The sequence below is a fragment of the Choloepus didactylus genome, chromosome 20, assembly GCF_015220235.1.
Source record: "Choloepus didactylus isolate mChoDid1 chromosome 20, mChoDid1.pri, whole genome shotgun sequence".
NCBI lineage: Eukaryota > Metazoa > Chordata > Mammalia > Pilosa > Megalonychidae > Choloepus > Choloepus didactylus.
In genome coordinates, this window is record NC_051326.1 from 19,302,413 (window position 1) to 19,324,074 (window position 21,662).

The 21,662-nt window shown below is 36.6% G+C and overlaps 1 protein-coding gene across 1 annotated transcript in view; it reads left to right on the forward strand.

The window, feature by feature from the left end:
* The window catches only part of LOC119516419 (disintegrin and metalloproteinase domain-containing protein 32-like), a 255,054-nt gene that overhangs the window by 103,576 nt on the left and 129,816 nt on the right, over positions 1–21,662 (forward strand). Inside the window, exon 9 of the mRNA XM_037812770.1 lies at positions 17,269–17,350. Coding sequence (XP_037668698.1) covers positions 17,269–17,350 — 82 coding nt within the window. The remainder of the gene's footprint in view (positions 1–17,268; positions 17,351–21,662) is intronic.

Sequence of the window (21,662 nt, forward strand, 5' to 3'; positions counted from 1 at the left end):
AAAAATCCCTTTATAAAAGCTAATCCATTTCTGGTATTTTTGTATAATGTCAGCATTAACAAACTGGAACACTGGCAAACAAAAAAAAAAAAAAAGAGAGAGAGAGAATACAGGTAACTAAAATCAGAAATGAAAAGGGGGACATTACTACAATGCCTGCTGAAATAAAAAGGACTATAAGAGGATACTATGAACAAGTGTACACTGATAAATTACATAACCTAGATAAAATGAACAAATTCTTAAGATACACACAAACTACCAACATTGAAGAACTCAACAAGCCAACTACTAGCAAAGAGATTGAATCAGTAATCAAATCCTCTCAACAAAGCCTAAGACCAGATGGTTTCAAAGGGGAATTCTACTAAACATTCAAAGACTTACCTCCAATTCTACTCAAACTCTTTCAAAAACTTGAAGAGGAGGGAACACTAACTCATTCTATGAAGCCAACATCACCCTTATTAAAAGCAAGATAAAGATACCACAGAAAAGAAAAGTACAGACCAATTTGTCTTACGAATATAGATGCAAAAATCTTGAACAAAGTACTTGCAAACTGGATCCAACAACATGTTGAAAGAATCATACACCATCATGAAGTGGGATTTATCTGGTATGCATGGTTGGTTCAACATATGGAAGTCAATCAATGTAATATACTACATGAATGGAGGACAACAATTACATGGTCATATCAATTGACACAGAAAGGGCATTTGAGAAAATCCAACACCACTTCTTGATAAAAGCACTTAGAACACTAGGAATAGAAGGAATCCTCCTCAACATAATGAAGGGCATATATGAAAAGTCCACAGCTAACATCCTACTTACTGGTGAAACACTGAACACTTTCTCTCTAAGATTAGGAACAAGACAAAGATGCTCCCTCTTATTCAGCATTGTATTGGAAGTTCTTGCCAGAGCAATTAGGCAAGAAAAGGTAATAAAATGCATTGAAGTTGTTAAGAAAGAAGTAAAACTTTTCCTATTTGCAGATGATATGATCCTATATACAGAAAATCTGGATAAATGCACAACAATGCTCCTAGAGCTAATAAATGATTTCAGCATAGTGGCTGGGCACAAGATCAACACCCCCAAATCAGTTGTGTTTCTTTATACATGCAGTGAATAATCGGAAGGAGAAATAAAGAAAAATTTCATTCACAGTAGCAACCAAAAGGATTAAATATCTAAGAATAAATCCAACCAAGGATGTAAAGGACTTGTACACAGAAAACTACAAAACATTGTTAAAAGAAATCAAAGAAGACCTAAATAAATGGAGGGACATCCTGTGTTCATGGATTGGAAGACTAAGTATCATTAAGAGGTCATGTCAAAGCAATTTATAGATTCAAGGCAATGCAATCAAAATTCCAACAACCTTCTTTGCAGCAATGGAAAGAAGTATCATCACATTTATGTGGAAGAGTAAGAGGCCACGAATGGCTAAAGCTTACTTGAAAAGGAAGAATGAAGTTGGAAGACTCCTACTCCCCGATCTTAAAACTTGTTGGAAAACTTAATAGAAAGCACCAGTAATCAAAACAGCATGATGCTGGCACAAGGACAGACAATAGACCAATGGTATCAAATTGAGAGCTGGGGTATCAACCCTCACATTTATGGCCAACTGATTTTTGACCAGGGGGCAAAGACCACTCAATAGGTAAAGAACAAATGGCACTGGGAAAACTGGATCTCCATTTGCATATAAAAGTAGGACCCCTACCTTACACCTTATGCAAAAATTAACTCAGAATGGAATGAAGACCTAAATAAAAGAGCTAGAACTATCAAACTCCTAGAAGAAAACATAGAAAGAATATTCAGGACCTTTTGTTAGGCAATGGTTTCTTAGACCTTAAACCCAAAGCATAAGCAACAGAAGAATAAATAGATAAATGGGACCTCATCAAAGTTAAAAATTTATGTGCCTCAAACTAAAACAAGAACCTACACATATGGAGAAAATATTTGGAGACCTCATATTTGATGAAGGCTTAGTATCTAGAATATATAAGAAAGTGCTTCAACTTAGCAACAAAAGGATAAAGAACCAAATTAAAAATGGGCAAAAGACTTGAATAGACATCTTTCCAAAGAAGATGTCCAAATGGCCAGAAAGCACCTGAAAAGATGCACAGCATCATTATCTACCAGGTAAATTCAAATCAAAACCATGTGAGATACCATTTCTCATTTATTAGAATGGCTGCTATCAAAAACATGGAAAATAACAAGTGTTGGAGAGGATGTGGAGAACTAGGAAGACTCCTTCATTGCTGATGGGAATGTAAAATGGTGCAGCCGCTGTGGAAGACAATGTGGTTCCTCAGAAAGCTGCTTATAGAACTACCATATGGCCTGGCAATCTCACTACTTGATATATACCCAAAAGAATTGAAAGCAGGGACTCAAACAGATATTTGCACACCTGTTTTCACAATTGCCAAAAGAGGAAAGCCACCCAAGTTTCCATCAACTGATGAACATCATGTTCAGTGAAATAAGCCAGATGCAAAAGACAAATATTCTATGATCTTGAAACTATTAAAATAAACAAACCCATAGAAAGAATCTGGAATATAGATTACCAGGGGACGGAGTGGGGACGCAGTTAACGGCACTGACATGTATATCTGAATGTGATTAAAAGAGGAAATATTCGATTATATATACGGTAATGGAATAAAAAATTTTTTAAAAATTCATGGAACTACACTACATACACAGTGGATTTTAAATCATATCCATGGACTTCAGTTAATAGCAAAATTTTAAAAATGTACCTTCATCAATTGTAACAAATGTTCCACACCAATGCAAGGTGTTGGTGTGGGGTGGTATATGGGAATTCTGTATTTTATGCATGATTGTTCTGTAAACTCAGAACTTCTGTAATAAGGAAATAATTAAAAAAAAAAGTTAAACATGTATTTTCCATATGGCTTCATATACCACTGTGATATGTTTCCCCAAGTAAATTAATTTATTAAAACAAACACTTGTAATTAAATGTTTTTAATGGCTTTATTCATAATTGCCCGAAGCTGGAAATCACTCAAAATGACCTCACTGGTAAATGGATAAACAAACTGTTACTTATCTATATACTGAACTTATACTCAGTGATAAAAAGAATGAACTATTGATACATACAACATCTCAATTGCATTTTGCAGAGTTAAAGAAACCATATGCACATGCTCATAATACATACATGATATTCTGGAAAAGGTAAGACATAACAACCGAAAACAGATCAGAGGTTGCCAAGGGCTTGGATTGCCTGGTGATGTATGGGGGAATTTCAAGGGGCAGTGGAACTCTTCTATAATTTAATCGTGCTGTTGGTTATATGAGTAAATGCTTTTGTGAAAACTCACAAACTTGTGCACTAAAAGAGTGAATTTTATTGTATGCAAATTATACCTTAATTTTAAAACTGGGAAAGAGAATTAAAACTCATGAGTTCATACAGATACTTCCAGTTTGGTTTTAACATTATGGCATTTTTTACTTAATTTCTTTAATTTCATAAATTGTGTCTTTTACTCTGAAAATATAGGCTTTTCATTTCATTCACATAAGTACATATTGCTTTATACAGCAGCTGTTTTTGAATGTATCGCCTTAAGGATGTACAATCAAGGAACTGTGATCCAAAGTCGTTTGAAATAAATCAGTCTATGTATCAAATTTAAATTGTATTAGATTCATTTGTTTAATTTTGCTTTCAAAACTTAATTTTGTTTTGAAACATAAACTGAATTTACATTTCCAAAAATCAAAACTATAAATAGAAAATTGTTACTTCTAGTCTGCTGCCTCCATCCTTTGCTTCCTGGCCCCAGGGAGTCAAACTATTTTTATTAGTGACTTGTTTAGTCTTTTAGCAGTCTTTTTGCAAATAACAGCAAATAAACACATGTATTTTGTGTGGGGCCCCTTCCTTAAAAAAAAAGGGTGCATGTTATATAACTCTTATTCTTCACCTTGCTGTATCACTTGACTATATATCTGTGTCCTCTTTAAATAAGGATGTAAAGATCTTTCTTATTTTAAATGCCTGTATAAAACTCCATTATGTGATAGTGCTGTAGTTTCCAATATTTTATTATTATAAAGAGTCCTACAGTAATTAAAAAATCGTCATATATATGTGTGTCATTTTATATAAGTGCATATATATCTGGAAGGTAGATTTCCAGAAACTAGATTACTGTATAGTATATCTGTAATTTTGATAGATAATACCAGGTTTTAACACTGGTTTTAGCATTTTGCAGACCCTTCAATAATGTATGAGCGAGTCTGTTTCTTCACAGTCTTGCTAACAAAGTGTTTGGTAAAAATTTGCTTTAGTATCTTGGTATAGTTTTAATTTGCATTTTTCTTTCATGAGACTGATAGAGATAAAGACACAGATAAATATCCTTGTCTTTGCAATGAGAAGTTTCTTTCTCACGTGCATGTTCTAGTTTGCTAATGCTGCCAGAATGCAAAACACCAGAAATGGATTGGCTTTTATAAAGGGGGTTTATTTGGTTACACAGTTACAGTCTTAAGGCCATAAAGTGTCCAAGGTGACACATCAGCAATCAGGTACCTTCACTGGAGGATGGCCAATGGTGTCCAGAAAACCTCTGTTAGCTGGGAAGGCACGTGGCTGGCGTCTGCTCCAAAGTTCTGGTTTCAAAATGACTTTCTCGCAGGACGTTCCTCTCTAGGCTGAAGTTCCTCAAAAATGTCATTCTTAGTTGCACTTGGGATATTTGTCTTCTCTCAGCTTCTCTGGAGCAAGAGTCTGCTTTCAATGGCCGTCTTCAAACTGTGTCTCAGCTGCAGCTCCTGTGCTTTCTTCAAAGTGTCCCTCTTGGCTGTAGCTTCTCTTCAAAACATCACTCACAGCTGCACTGAGTTCCTTCTGTTTGTCCACCCATTTATACAGCTCCACTGATCAAGGCCCACCCTGAATGGGTGGGGCCATGCCTCCATGGAAATATCTCATCAGAATTATCACCTACAGTTGGGTGAGGCACATTTTCATGCAAACAACCTAGTCCAAACCTTCCAACTTAATCCTCACTAATATGTCTGCCCCACAAGATTGTATCAAAGAATATGGCCTTTTCTGGGGGACATAATACATTCAAACCGGCACACATAGTAATTTGTCTTTTGACTCGGCTTGTGTTTCCTTTTTTTAAATTGCCATGCAAAGTATTTTTATTTTAATGAAGCAGAATTTATCAAGCTTTTATCGTATGGGTTCTGAATTTCAAGTCATAAAGGCCTCCCCATTTCAAAGTTATAAAGGAACTTTTACATTTATTTTCCATGTGAATTTTGGAATCAACCTGTCTAGCTCCTAAAAAATGTTAGGGTTCTTATTAGGACTATATTAACTTTATAAATTAACTTATGGAAATTAACAATCTCAGTTATTATATCTTTCCATTTCTCTCATATAGATTTTGCACATTTATTGATAATTTATCCACAGTATTTTATCTTTTTAGTTGCTATTATAAGTGAGTCTTCTTTCTAGTATATCTACTAAGCAGATGTTGTTTTTATGTACCTAAATTACTAATTTTTTTTAATCTTCATTTTATTGAGATATATTCACATACCACGCAGTCATACAAAACAAATCGTACATTCGATTGTTCACAGTACCATTACATAGTTGTACATTCATCACCTAAATCAATCCCTGACACCTTCATTAGCACACACACAAAAATAACAAGAATAATAATTAAAGTGAAAAAGAGCAATTGAAGTAAAAAAGAACACTGGGTACCTTTGTCTGTTTGTTTGTTTGTTTCCTTCCCCTATTTTTCTACTCATCCATCCCTAAACTAGACAAAGTGGAGTGTGGTCCTTATGGCTTTCCCAATCCCATTGTCACCCCTCATAAGCTACATTTTTATACAATTGTCTTCAAGATTCATGGGTTCTGGGTTGTAGTTTGATAGTTTCAGGTATCTACCACCAGCTACCCCAATTCATTAGAACCTAAAAAGGGTTGTCTAAAGTGTGCGTAAGAGTGCCCACCAGAGTGACCTCTCGGCTCCTTTTGGAATCTCTCTGCCACTGAAGCTTATTTCATTTCCTTTCACATCCCCCTTTTGGTCAAGAAGATGTTCTCCGTCCCACGATGTCAGGTCTACATTCCTCTCCGGGAGTCATATTCCACGTTGCCAGGGAGATTCACTCCCCTGGGTGTCTGATCCCACTTAGAGGGGAGGACAGTGATTTCACCTTTCAAGTTGGCTTAGCTAGAGAGAGAGAGGGCCACATCTGAGCAACAAAGAGGCATTCGGGAGGTGGCTCTTAGGCACAATCACAGGGAGGCCTAGCCTCTCCTTTGCAGCAACCGTCTTCCCAAGGGTAAAACTTATGGTAGAGGGCTCAACCCATCAAACCACCAGTCCCCCATGTCTGTGGTCATGTCAGCAACCATCGAGGTGGGGTACGCCAACACCCCTGCATTCTCCACAGGCTCCTCAAGGGGGCACTACATATTTTTTCCTTGTTTTTCTTTTTTTTTTTATAACTTTACTTTCTTTTTTAAATCAACTGTATGAAAAAAAAATTAAAAAAAAAATGCAAGAACATTTCAAAGAGACCATAACAAGGGAGTAAGAAAAAGACAACTAACCTAAGATAACTGCTTAACTTCCAACCTGTTCCTACTTTACCCCAAGAAAGTTACCTAATATAGCAGCATTTCTGTGAACTTGTTCCTACTATATTCATCAGAAATTAACAGACTATAGTCATTCCTGGGCATCCCCAGAACGTTAAATAGCTTATCTGTTCTTCTTGGATTATTGTTCCCCCTTCCTTAATTGCTCTCTATTGCTAGTTCCCCTACATTCTACATTATAAACCATTTGTTTTACATTTTTCAAAGTTCACATTAGTGGTAGCATATAATATTTGTCTTTTTCTGCCTGGCTTATTTCACTCAGCATTATGTCTTCAAGGTTCATCCATGTTGTCATATGGTTCACGAGATCGTTCCTTCTTTTTTTTTTTTTTTTTTAATCTTCATTTTATTGAGATATATTCACATACCACGCAGTCATACAAAACAAATCGTACTTTCGATTGTTTACAGTACCATTACATAGTGGTACATTCATCACCCAAATCAATCCCTGACACCTTCATTAGCACACACACAAAAATAACAAGAATAATAATTAGAGTGAAAAAGAGCAATTGAAGTAAAAAAGAACACTGGGTACCTTTGTCTGTTTGTTTCCTTCCCCTATTTTTCTACTCATCCATCCCTAAACTAGACAAAGTGGAGTGTGGTCCTTATGGCTTTCCCAATCCCATTGTCACCCCTCATAAGCTACATTTTTATACAACTGTCTTCGAGATTCATGGGTTCTGGGTTGTAGTTTGATAGTTTCAGGTATCCACCACCAGCTACCCCAATTCATTAGAACCTAAAAAGGGTTGTCTAAAGTGTGTATAAGAGTGCCCACCAGAGTGACCTCTCGGCTCCTTTTGGAATCTCTCTGCCACTGAAGCTTATTTCATTTCCTTTCACATCCACCTTTTGGTCAAGAAGATGTTCTCCGTCCCACGATGCCAGGTCTACATTGCTCCCCGGGAGTCGTATTCCACGTTGCCAGGGAGATTCACTCCCCTGGGTGTCTGATCCCACGTAGGGGGGAGGGCAGTGATTTCACCTTTCAAGTTGGCTTAGGTAGAGAGAGACGGCCACATCTGAGCAACAAAGAGGCATTCGGGAGGAGGCTCTTAGGCACAACCATAGGGAGGCCTAGCCTCTCCTTTGCAGCAACCGTCTTCCCAAGAGTAAAACCTGTGGTAGAGGGCTCAACCCATCAAACCACCAGTCCCCTATGTCTGTGGTCATGTTAGCAACTATGGAGGTGGGGTAGGCGAATACCCCTGCATTCTCCACAGGCTCCTCAAGGGGGCACTACATCTTTTTTTTTTTTTTCCTTGTTTTTCTTTTTTTTTTTTTTTAACTTTCCCTTCTTTTTTAAATCAACTGTATGAAAAAAAAAATTAAAAAGAAAACAAACATACAATAAAAGAACATTTCAAAGAGACCATAACAAGGGAGTAAGAAAAAGACAACTAACCTAAGGTAACTGCTTAACTTCCAACATGTTCCTACTTTACCCCAAGAAAGTTACCTAATATAGCAACGTTTCCGTGAACTTGCTCCTACTATATCCATCAGAAATTAACAGACCATAGTCATTCCTGGGCATCCCCAGAACGTTAAATAGCTTATCTGTTCTTGGATTATTGTTCCCCCTTACTTAATTGCTCTCTACTGCTAGTTCCCCTACATTCTACATTATAAACCATTTGCTTTACATTTTTCAAAGTTCACATTAGTGGTAGCATATAATATTTCTCTTTTTGTGCCTGGCTTATTTCGCTCAGCATTATGTCTTCAAGGTTCATCCATGTTGTCATATGTTTCACGAGATCGTTCCTTCTTACTGCCGCGTAGTATTCCATCGTGTGTATATACCACATTTTATTTATCCACTCATCTGTTGAAGGACATTTGGGTTGTTTCCATCTCTTGGCAATTGTGAATAATGCTGCTATGAACATTGGCGTGCAGATATCTGTTCGTGTCACTGCTTTCCGACCTTCCGGGTATATACCGAGAAGTGCAATCGCTGGATCGAATGGTAACTCTATATCTAGTTTTCTAAGGAACTGCCAGACTGACTTCCAGAGTGGCTGAACCATTATACAGTCCCACCAACAGTGAATAAGAGTTCCAATTTCTCCACATCCCCTCCAGCATTTGTAGTTTCCTGTTTGTTTAATGGCAGCCATTCTAACCGGTGTTAGATGGTATCTCATTGTGGTCTTAATTTGCATCTCTCTAATAGCTAGTGAAGCTGAACATTTTTTCATGTGTTTCTTGGCCATTTGTATTTCCTCTTCAGAGAACTGTCTTTTCATATCTTTTGCCCATTTTATAATTGGGCCGACTGTACTATTGTCATTGAGTTGTAGGATTTCTTTATATATGCAAGATATCAGTCTTTTGTCAGATACATGGTTTCCAAAAATTTTTTCCTATTGAGTTGGCTGCCTCTTTACCTTTTTGTGAAATTCCTTTGAGGTGCAGAAACTTCTAAGCTTGAGGAGTTCCCATTTATCTATTTTCTCTTTTGTTGCTTGTACTTTGGGTGTAAAGTCTAGGAACTGGCCGCCTAATACAAGGTCTTGAAGATGTTTCCCTACATTATCTTCTAGGAGTTTTATGGTACTTTCTTTTATATTGAGATCTTTGGTCCATTTTGAGTTAATTTTTGTGTAGGGGGTGAGGTAGGGGTCCTCTTTCATTCTTTTGGGTATGGATATCCAACTCTCCCAGCCCCATTTGTTGAAAAGACCATTATGGCTCAGTTCAGTGACTTTGGGGGCCTTATCAAAGATCAGTCGGCCATAGATCTGAGGGTCTATCTCTGAATTCTCAATTCGATTCCATTGATCTATATGTCTGTCTTTTTGCCAATACCATGCTGTTTTGACAACTGTGGCTTTATAATAAGCTTCAAAGTCAGGGAGTGTAAGTCCTCCCACTTCGTTTTTCTTTTTTAGAGTGTCTTTAGCAATTCGAGGCATCTTCCCTTTCCAAATAAATTTGATAACTAGCTTTTCCAAGTCTGCAAAGTAGGTTGTTGGAATTTTGATTGGGATTGCATTGAATGTGTAGATGAGTTTGCGTAGAATTGACATCTTAATGACATTTAGCCTTCTTATCCATGAACATGGAATATTTTTCCATCTTTTAAGGTCCCCTTCTATTTCTTTTAGTAGAGTTATGTAGTTTTCTTTGTATAGGTCTTTTACATCTTTGGTTAAGTTTATTCCTAGGTACTTGATTTTTTTAGTTGCTATTGAAAATGGTATCTTTTTCTTGAGTGTCTCTTCAGTTTGTTCATTTCTAGCATATAGAAACATTACTGACTGATGTGCATTAACCTTGTATCCTGCTACTTTGCTAAATTTGTTTATTAGCTCTAGTAGCTGTATCGTTGATTTCTCAGGGTTTTCTAGATATAAGATCATATCATCTGCAAACAATGACAGTTTTACTTCTTCCTTTCCATTTTGAATGCCTTTTATTTCTTTGTCTTGCCAGATTGCCCTGGCTAGCACTTCCAGCACAATGTTGAATAACAGTGGTGACAGCGGGCATCCTTGTCTTGTTCCTGATCTTAGAGGGAAGGCTTTCAGTCTCTCACCATTGAGTACTATGCTGGCTGTGGGTTTTTCATATATGCTCTTTATCATATTGAGGAAGTTTCCTTCAATTCCTACCTTTTGAAGTGTTTTTATCAAAAAGGGATGTTGGATTTTGTTGAATGCTTTTTCAGCATCTATTGAGATGATCATTTGATTTTTCCCTTTTGAATTTTTAATGTGTTGTAATACATTGATTGATTTTCTTATGTTGAACCATCCTTGCATGCCTGGAATGAACCCCACTTGGTCATGGTGTATGATTTTTTTAATGTGTCTTTGGGTTCGATTTGCAAGTATTTTGTTGAGGATTTTTGCATCTATATTCGTTAGGGAGATTGGCCGGTAGTTTTCCTTTTTTGTAGCATCTTTGCCTGGTTTTGGTATTAGATTGATGTTAGCTTCATAAAATGAGTTAGGTAGTGTTCGATTTTCTTTAATGTTTTGAAAGAGTTTGAGTAAGATTGGTGTCAGTTCTTTCTGGAAAGTTTGGTAGAATTCCCCTGTGAAGCCATCTGGCCCTGGGCATTTATTTGTGGGAAGATTTTTGATGACTGATTGGATCTCTTTGCTTGTGATGGGTTGGTTGAGGTCTTCTATTTCTTCTCTGGTCAGTCTAGGTTGTTCATATGTTTCCAGGAAATTGTCTATTTCCTCTACATTATCCAGTTTGTTGCCATACAGTTGTTCATAGTATCCTCTTACAATTTTTTTAATTTCTTCAGGATCTGCAGTTATGTCACCTTTTTCATTCATTATTTTGTTTATATGGGTCTCTTCTCTTTTTGATTTTGTTAGTGTAGCTAGGGGCTTGTCAATCTTGTTGATCTTCTGAAGGAACCAACTTTTGGTGAAATTTATCCTCTCTATTGTGTTTTTTGTTCTCTATGTCATTTATTTCTGCTTTAATCCTTGTTATTTCTTTTCTTCTACTTGGTTTAGGATTGGTTTGCTGTTCATTTTCTAGCTTCTTCAGTTGATCCATTAGTTCTTTGATTTTGGCTCTTTCTTCCTTTTTAATATATGCGTTTAGTGCTATAAATTTCCCCCTTAGCACTGCTTTTGCTGCATCCCATAGGTTTTGGTATGTTGTGTTCTCATTTTCATTCATCTGTATATATTTAGCAATTTCTCTTCCTATTTCTTCTTTAAGCCACTGATTGTTTAGGAGTGTGTTGTTTAACCTCCAGGTATTTGTGAATTTTCTAAGTCTCTGATGGTTATTGACTTCTAATTGTATTCCATTGTGGTCAGAGATTGTGCTTTGAATAATTTCAGTCTTTTTAAATTTATTGAGGCTTGTTTTATGTCCCAGCATATGATCTATTCTGGAGAAAGTTCCGTGAGCACTAGAAAAGTATGTGTATCCTGGTGATTTGGGATGTAATGTCCTGTATATGTCTGTTAAATCTAATTCATTTATCAGATTGTTTAGGTTTTCAATTTCCTTATTGGTCTTCTGTCTGGTTGATCTATCTATAGGAGAGAGTGATGTATTGAAGTCTCCCACGATTATTGTGGAAACATCAATTGCTTCCTTTAGTTTTGCCGGTGTTTCTCTCATGTATTTTGTGGTACCTTGATTGGGTGCATAGACATTTATGATTGTTATTTCTTCTTGTTGAATTGCCCCTTTTATTAGTATGTAGTGGCCTTCTTTGTCTCTCAAAACATCCCTGCATTTGAAGTCTATTTTATCTGAGATTAATATTGCTACACCTGCTTTCTTTTGGCTGTAGCTTGCATGAAATATTTTTTTCCATCCTTTCACTTTCAGTTTCTTTGTGTCCCTGTGTCTAAGATGAGTCTCTTGTATGCAACATATTGATGGTTCATTTTTTTTGATCCATTCTGTGAATCTATATCTTTTAATTGGGAAGTTTAAGCCATTTACATTCAACGTTATAACCGTGAAGGCATTTCTTGAATCAGCCATCTTATCCTTTGGTTCATGTTGTCATATTTTTCCCCTCTCTCTATTAATATCCTTTATTGTACCCATACCGAATCTCTTTAGTACTGAACCTTTCTCCAAGTCTCTCTCTCCTTTCTTTGTTTCTCTGTCTGTAGGGCTCCCTTGAGTATCTCCAGTAGGGCAGGTCTCTTGTTAGCAAATTCTCTCAGCATTTGTTTGTCTGTGAAAAATTTAAGCTCTCCCTCAAATGTGAAGGAGAGCTTTGCTGGATAAAGTATCCTTGGTTGGAAATTTTTCTCACTCAGAATTTTAAATATGTCGTGCCACTGCCTTCTCACCTCCATGGTGGCTGCTGAGTAGTCACTACTTAGTCTTATGCTGTTTCCTTTTTATGTGGTGAATTGCTTTTCTCTTGCTGCTTTCAAAACTTGCTCCTTCTCTTCCGTGTTTGACAGGGTGATCAGAATATGTCTCGGAGTGGGTTTATTTGAATTTATTCTATTTGGAGTTCACTGAATATTTATGATTTGTGTATTTATGTTGTTTAGAAGATTTGGGAAGTTTTCCCCAACAATTTCTTTGAATACTCTTCCTAGACCTTTACCCTTTTCTTCCCCTTCTGGAACACCAATGAGTCTTATATTCGGACGTTTCTTATTATCTATCATATCCCTGAGGTCTGTTTCGATTTTTTCAATTTTTTTCCCCATTCTTTCTTTTATGCTTTCATTTTCCATTCTGTCATCTTCCAGGTCACTGATTCGTTGTTCAACGTCCTCTAGTCTTGTATTATGAGTGTCCAGAATCTTTTTAATTTGGTCAACAGTTTCTTTAATTTCCATAAGATCATCCATTTTTTTATTTAGTCTTGCAATGTCTTCTTTATGCTCTTCTAGGGTCTTCTTGATTTCCTTTGTATCCCGTACTATGGTCTCATTGTTCATCTTTAGTTCTTTGAGTAGCTGCTCTAGGTGCTATGTCTCTTCTGATCTTTTGATTTGGGTGCTTGGGCTTGGGTTATCCATATCGTCTGATTGTTTCATGTGCTTTATAAGTTTCTGTTGTTTTTGGCCTCTTGGCATTTGCTGAACTTGATAGGGTTCTTTTAGGATTTGTAGACCAATTGAAGTCCTTATCTCTAATTTATCGGATCTACAGCTTCGTGGAGTACACTTTCTCTAACTAACCAGCAGGTGGCGTCCACGAGCCACCTGTTCTCCACAAGCCAGTTCTCCCCTGCTTAGTCTTTGTGGTGAGTGGGGGATTGAGTCTTTTGGGGTCCAATTGGTGTACCCTGCTTGCGTGTGTAGTTGGTGTTTCCCTCCCTGTATATGGGGCGTGTTTCTGGGCAGTCAGGGAGGGGGGTTGGCTCTAACAATCAAATCTCCCTGGTGATCTTGGAGTTTGAAAGCTGCTGCAATACCCTAATCCTTCAGTTTAGTCCTGCCACAGTTTGTCTCTGCCACTGACCCACAAGTCCTTGGTATTGGCGTATGGCTCCTGAGACTTATAAGTGGGCCCCTCTTCCAGGCTGTGCACCCCCTGTTCCTCTGTTGAGGGATGGCTGTGCTATGTCCCAGGTTAGTACCGTCCCCCCAGGGCAGTTCTGGGCTGCTGGGCTGTGTAGGGAGGCTTCCAGTCTGCTGAAATAATGGCTGAATGGGGCTTTGTTAATTCACACTGCTCCACCTTCCCAAGTCTGGGACAATCAGCTGAGGTTGCAGGGAAGGCTAATGTCCACGCCCAGTTTTGTGATGTGTGCCTGTTATTTGAAGCAGTTCCATCACACTGGGTTGTCTGGCGCAGCTCTGGGCTATGGGGCTGGCGATGGGCAGAAGTGTTTCCTGTCCACCAGGATGATGGCTGTGAGCGGACACTCCCCTTTTCTTGGGAAGTTCTGGTGTTTAGTGAATTTTCTCAGCCACTGGATTATTGCCTTTTGTCTCAGAGCTCTCTTAGTTCTGCTCTTGTCTTGACCTGCCCAAATTGCAAGTCTTTGAAGCTTTCTGTATTGGGCTTCTTAGAGTAATTGTTTTAGAAAAAGAAAAAAGGATTAAACAAAAAAACAAACAAAGAAAAAAAGGGCCCTCGTCAGAGATCTAATGGCTTATTGAAATGCTAAGAGACAAAGCAATTAGGGCCATTAAGGAAAGGTCCACAGGGCAGAGAGATCAGCTTTTCTTCGGGATTTGCATATGAGCCTCAGGGCCTGAGCTCTGCCCTTCTCCTTTCTATGTTCACCAGAACTCCAAAAATCCTCCGCTTTCATTTTGGAGTTTTTCGTGTTGTTTTTTTCTATGCCTGTTTCCTCTCTGCTGGGCAGGCTGCTCTCAGATTCTCTGGTGTCTGGTCTCAGTCTATCTATGTTTGGAGTTTGGATCAGTAGAATAAGTTTCCGATAAGGGCTGCCACTGCAGTTCTCCCTTCTCCTTCCCGGAGCTGACAGCCCCTCCTCCCACGGGACTGAGCCTGGCAGAGAGGGGTGCGGGTTCCCTGGCCACAAAAACTTAACACATTTCGCTGATCTTAGCAGTTCGACGTTTTCATGAGTGTTGTATGAAGTATGCCCAAAGTCAGATTGCTCTGTGGTGTCCAGTCCACGCAGTTCCTGGCTTTCTACCTACTTTCCTGGAGGAGTAACTAAAACATACAGCTCACCAGTCCGCCGTCTTGCCCCGCCTCCCTAAATTACTAATTTTTATATATTGATTTTATTTATGTCCTGGTATCTTACCAAATTTTCTTTATTGTTTTTGATAGTTCTTCACTGATTACCTTGTTTTTTTCATGCATATAATGATAATCTGAAAATATGGATAGTTTTATCTGTTTTTTTTCTAAATTTTGTATCAGTTTCTTTCTAGAGTCTTACTGCTCTGGCTAATACTTTGAGTATGATGTTAAAATGTAGCAACAGTATTTGTAACATGAAGCATATCTGTCTGCTTTACTTTAGAGGAAGTGTCACCCCACTCATAAGATGCTGATTTCGGGGCTGAAATGTGTTTGTATGTGTCTGGGTGGGTATTTGTGCTGTATGTCTTAATATTAAGCCATCATCCATAAATTTCTTGTTATATTGACAGCTGAGAAAATAACCTTTTAGCATTTATGAAGATGATCATAAAATATTCTTCTTACATCTCTTACCACAAATAATTATATTAATATATTTCACAACCTTGCATTCCTAGAAAACGTCACTCCATCATGATTCTTTTAATAGGATGTTGAAATTCCATTGCATTAATATATGTAAGTGAGTTTGGTGAAAAAATTTATCCTATTATAAAAATAGAAATTATAGTACAATCAGCTTCCCTGAACTTGAGTAACACCCCTTCTTGATATCTTGATATCATTTTTTATTAATAATTTTATTGTTAGAGAAGTTGTAGGTTTCCAGAAATATCATTCATAAAATATATAAAATACATAATTCCTATATACCACCCTATTAACACCTTTCATTTGTGTTTCATTTGTTATTTACATATCTACAGTAAGTAAGCTCCTAGAATAGGGTATCTGAAAATAGCATAATTAACAATAATGGTCTCTGTACTCCAGAAGCTTACAATTTCATATATGTCCTACAGTAGATACAATGAACAGAGAAGATTAATGTTCGTTTATTATTTCTATCTGTTTACAGTTTACAGTAAAGAGAGCAAGCACAAGAGTGAGAGGGAGAGAGAGAATAATTTATAGTAGAAAGGCCAAATTAAATAAGTAGTAAGTAGAAGTATGAAGGAAGAGTTAGGCATGTTCAAATTCAGTAGGCAGAGAAAGGAGGTAGAAAAGCAGTCCAGGTTATGGAAACATAATTAGAGTAGAGGCATGAAATTAAATAATTCTGTAGTTCTTTTCGGAGTATGAAATTCATAGTTAGAACTGGGGCTGAGCCTTTGAAAGAGGGAAAGGATACAAGAAATATTGAGGAGGTAAAATAGTAGAGTCTGACAACTGATTTGATATGAGGACTGGGAGGGGGTGGACAGTTTGAAGTTTAAAACAGCAGGACTGTACACAGAGTTTTAGGGGAAGCCCTAGAATTTATAAAGAGAGGCGGTGATTAAGAGATCTATTGGAGGAACTACCTTGGCTGAAGAATGTAAACAATAGACATTGGAATGTGAAGCCAAGTTTGGAGTTAGGAGCAAATACTTGTAAACAAGTGCTTGAAGGCTTAGGTATAAGCAATACCAGAGTGACAGACTAAAGTCAGCAGTGGGAGGCGGTGCAGTTGTGAAGTGACAGAGCAGTTGAGACAATGGAAGCATTTCAAACTGAGAATTGAGAACCAAGCTTCTTTACACACATCCTGCCATGTGTCTTTTGTTGGAGACTCTAGACAGCGGTATGTACTTGGAGCACCTACACCTTAGTGTTTGAGAGTATGGCTCTGGATTTAGATTGCCTGAGTTCAGATCCTGTCAATAGAACTTATTAACCATGCTACCATGAGAGTTACCTACACTTTTCATCTGATAGGTTCATTTGTTGAATGGGGCTAAAAATAATATCTATTTCATTGGTTTCTTTTGAGGATTAAATGGAATAATTTATGAAAGCTCTGAGAGTAGTGCTATCATTATATGACAATTTATATGTATCCTTACTCAAAGCTAAAGTAATATTGTTAAGTTGTAGTAACATAAAACCATTCCTATGTGAATTTGATGAGTTTTCTACAGAATGGAAGCGAAGATTTTAATCCATACATTAAAAATATTTGTCACTCTTACTCAGAAATGTTTTTGATCAAAATGTTTGATCACAAGTCTTTGGTAACCCTAACCAAATGTGAAGAGAATGGTAATTCCGTCAAAAACTTGGATCCATTGGATATCTTTTAGAAATCCAGAATGTTTACTGTAATTTAGTTTATAAATGTAATTTAGAATATCTTCAAAATTTCAAACAGTTAAGGACATATGTAAAGATCATACCTCAATTTGCTTCAGACTAAGATTTTATGAACTATATACATAAATTATTAGTAGCAATTCTTACATTTGAATTGTTTGTTAAAATTAATTACAAATGCATACCTATTTATTTAGTTATAGGGATTATCCAAAGTATGTGGGAGCAACATTTTCTGGAAGGATGTGTGTTACCCATTATTCTGCAGGAATTGCTTTGGTATGTAATTATTTAATCTTGATTATTTCAAAAAATTTACACATTTAGAAGTTATTCAACATGATAGTGTATGTTTTATATAATTTGGATTTATACTTAGATTTAGAGAGTGTATTTGTTTCCTTTACTGGTAAAAATTTGAAGTCTGTAGAAGGAAGAGTATTCTATAGAACATGTATCCTGTTGGAATTGACTGTATTTGGAAGTTAAAGTGGGAATAAAAATACGAATACACATGCACTTTTCAAAATATGGAATAATGCATCATAAAAATTACGTGTAAAGAAATTTCTATAACCAATTAGAATTTTGCCTATAGGCATAAATTTGAAGAAATATTCTTACATATGAAGTAGTTTTAAAATCCAATCAAACAAAAACTATATAAGAATACTTTAAAAGTTTCAAACCTCTAAAAGACATGTTTAAAAAAGCTTTTGGCTTATTTAAATATTTCTGGTATTTATAAATATATTATGCTATGTATAAAAAGCAATGGTGCAAATAAATGTACCATTAAAAGGTGATACAATTATTTGAGACTTTTCCTATGTACTAGTTCTTATAAACAAGTTTAAATACTAATTTTTTACTTTTTTTTTAATTACAGAAGTTGTAGGCTTACAGAAAAATCACGTAAAAAAAGCAGTGTCCCCATAAACCCCCTTATTGTTAAAACTTTGCATTAGTGTGGTACCTTTGTTACAATTGATGAAAGAATATTAAAATTGTACTATTAACTGTAGTCCATAGTTTAGGGTGTATTTTTTCCCCATATACCACCCTTTTATTAATTCCTTGCATTACTGTGGTACATTTGCTACAATTCATGAAAGAACATTTTTATAATTGTACTGTTAACTGTAGTCCATCATTTACAATAGAGTTCACTGTGTTGTACAGTTATATGATTTATCTTTTAATTTTTATTACAGTGACATATATGACCTAAAATTTCCTGTTTAAATCACATTCACATATATAGATAATTCACGTATATAGAAATTCTGTACAAATTAACCGTTAACTTCCTTTTCCCTATCCCCAACCCAGCCCCTGATAACCTATATTCCAGATTTTAATTCAGTGTGTTTGCTTATTCTAATTATTTCATATTGGTGAGATCATACAAGATCTGTCTTTTTGCTTCTGACTTATTTCACACATATTGTCACATGTATGAGGAATTCCGTTTTACGGCTGAATAATTTTCCATTGTATGTATGTAGCACATTTTGTTTATCCTTTCATGGACACTTGGGTTGCTTCCATCTTTTGGGAATTGTGAATAGTGCCACTATGAACATCAGCGTCTAAATATTTGTTCAGTTCCATGCTTTCAATTCTTTTGGGTATATTCCGAGTAGTAGTATTGTCAGGTCATATAGTAATTCTATTCTTAACTTTCTGAGCAACTACCAGACTGTAGCTACATCATTTTACATTGCCACCAGAAATGGCTGAGTATTCCTATTTCTTTACATCCTCTCCAACACTTGTAATTTTCTGTTTTTTTTTTTTTTTTTTTAAATAGTGACCATTCTAGTGTCTGTGAAATAACTCCTTGTGGTTTCTATTTCCCTTTCCCTGGTTGCTAATAATGTTCAATATCTTTTCATGTTCTTTTTGGCCATTTGTTTATCTTTTTTTGTTGGTGGAAATGTTTAATCAAGTCTTTTGCCCATTTTAAATTGGCTTGTCTTTTCCTTTTTGAATTGTAGGATTTCTTTTTATATTCTGGATATTAAACCCTTATTGGATATGTGGTTTCCAAATATTTTCTTTACTATTTATTGGTCTGTTGAGATCTTCTATTTCTTGAGTAAGTGTAGGTAGTTTTTATGTTTCTAGGAATTTGTTCATTTAATCTAGGTTATCTAATTTGTTTGGCGTACAGTTGTTCATAGTATCCTTTTATAAACCTTTTGGTATTGTTTCCCCTTCATTTTTTAAAAAATTCAGTTTTATTGAGATTTTCCACATACCATATAATCATCCATGGTGTACAGTCAGCCTTCACAGTACCATCATATAGTTGTGCATTCATCACCGCAATCAATTTTTGAACAATTTCCTTACACCAAAAAGAATAAAAATAAGAATAAAAGATAAAAGTAAAAAAGAACACCCAAATCTTTCCGTCTCCCCATTCCACACTTTTTCATTTAGTTTTTATCCCCATTTTTCTACTCATCCATCCATACGCTGGATAAAGGGAGTGTGAGCCACAAGGTTTTCACAATCACACTGTCACACCATGTAAGCTATATAGTTATACAATCATCTTCAAGAATCAAGGCTACTGGGTTGTAGTTCAACAGTTTCAGGTATTTCCTTCTAGCTATTCCAGTACACTTTTTAAAGGGATATCTCTATAGTGCATAAGAATGCCCTCCAGAGTGACCTCTCAACTCCATTTGAAATCTCTCAGCCACTAAAACTTTAGTTTGTTTCATTTCATTTCTCCTTTTTGGTCAAGAAGATTTTCTCAATCCCACAAGGCTGGGTTTGGGCTCATCCCTGGGAGGGAGTCGTATCCTGCGTTGCCAGGGAGATTTACACCCCTGGGAGTTGGGTCCCATGTAGTGGGGAGGGCAGTGAGTTCACCTGCTGAGTTGGCTTAGCTAGAGAGAGAGGGCCACATCTGAGCAACAAAGAGGCACCAGGGGGGCACTGTTAGGCACAACTGTAAGCAGATTTAGCCTCTGCTTTGCAGTAACAAACATTGTAAGGGCAAACCCCAAGATTGAGGGCCCGACATCCCAGATTTTCAGTCCTCAGTGTGTGTGAGAATATCAGCAATAACCCAGGTGGAGACATCCAACATTTCTGCATTTTTCCCCAGCTCCTCAGGGTGCCTGCAAATATATTTTTATTCTCTGAATAGATGTGACTGCTGTAAGAACTTACAATCTAGGGACCATTACAATAAGCATTCCCCTGATGAGCTGTGCTCTAAGATTCAATTCTTAGAGTTTACACATTGTATTTAATCCATATTGGTGAGGCATTATAAAGTTTGTCTTTTTGTTTCTGGCATACTTCACTCAGAATGCTGTCCACTGGGTCCATTCACTTGTTACATCCATTCACCCTGTTGTGTGTCTCACAGCTTCACTCTTTCTCGCAGTTGCTGAATATTCCATTGTATGCATACACCACAGTTCACCATTCTGTTCATCAGTTGATGCACCCTTAGGCCACCTCCGCCCATTGCAAATCATGAATTCTGCCTCCATAAACACCAGTGTGCAAATGTCCATTCATGTCCCTGCTCTCAGATCTTCCAAGTATATACTCCATAATGAGGTTGCAGGACCTTACGGCCCCCACACTGTCCTCCAGATAGGCTACTCCATTCTACTTCCCTATCAACAGTAAATAGATACATCCCTCTCTCCGTGTTTTCTCCAGCACTTTTATCCCTATTTATACTTTTTCCTACAATTCTGTAGAGCTATATTCACATACCATACGATCATCTACAGTGTACAGTTTTTCACAGTATTATCATATAGTTGTGCAGTCATCACCACAATCAGCACTTGAACATATTCATTACTATGGAAAAAAATTTTGTTAAAGAATAACAAAAAAGATAATAAAGGAAAATAAAGTACCATACCGTACAATATAATGTCAGACAACACTACCGCTACTAAGAATCCCATATCCCTCCCTTATATTCCCCTCTCATACACATTTAGCTTTGATATGTTGCCTCTGTTAGATTTAATGGAAGCATATTACAATGTTACTATTACCCATAAACTCCAGTTTGCTTTGATTATGCTTTTTCCCCAATACCATCCCTTTTTCAGCACTTTGCAAGGTTGACATTTATTTGTTCTTCCACATGTAAAAGCATTTTCCCTTCATTTTTTATTTCAGTTATTTGAGTCCTCTCTCTTTCTTTTTTCAGGCTGGCTCAAAGTTTTTTGATTTTATTGATCTTTTCATAAAACCAACTTTTAATTTTGTTGATTCTTTTGTATTTTATTCTCTATTCCATTTATCTCCACTCTAATCTTTGTTGTTTCCTTCCTCTTGCTTGATTTGGGTTTAGTTTGATTTTCTTTTTCTAGATTGTCCAGTTGTGAGTTTAGGCCACTGATTTGAGATCTTTCTGTTTTTTTTTAATGTGAGCATTTAGAGCTATACATTCCTCTCTCAGCACTGCATTTGCTGCATCTGATAAGTTTCGGTACATTGTGTTTTTGTTTTTATTGCCTCAAGGTATATCCTAATTTCACTTCTGATTTCTTCTTTGACCCATTCATTTTTAAAGAGTATATTGTTTAATATCCATATA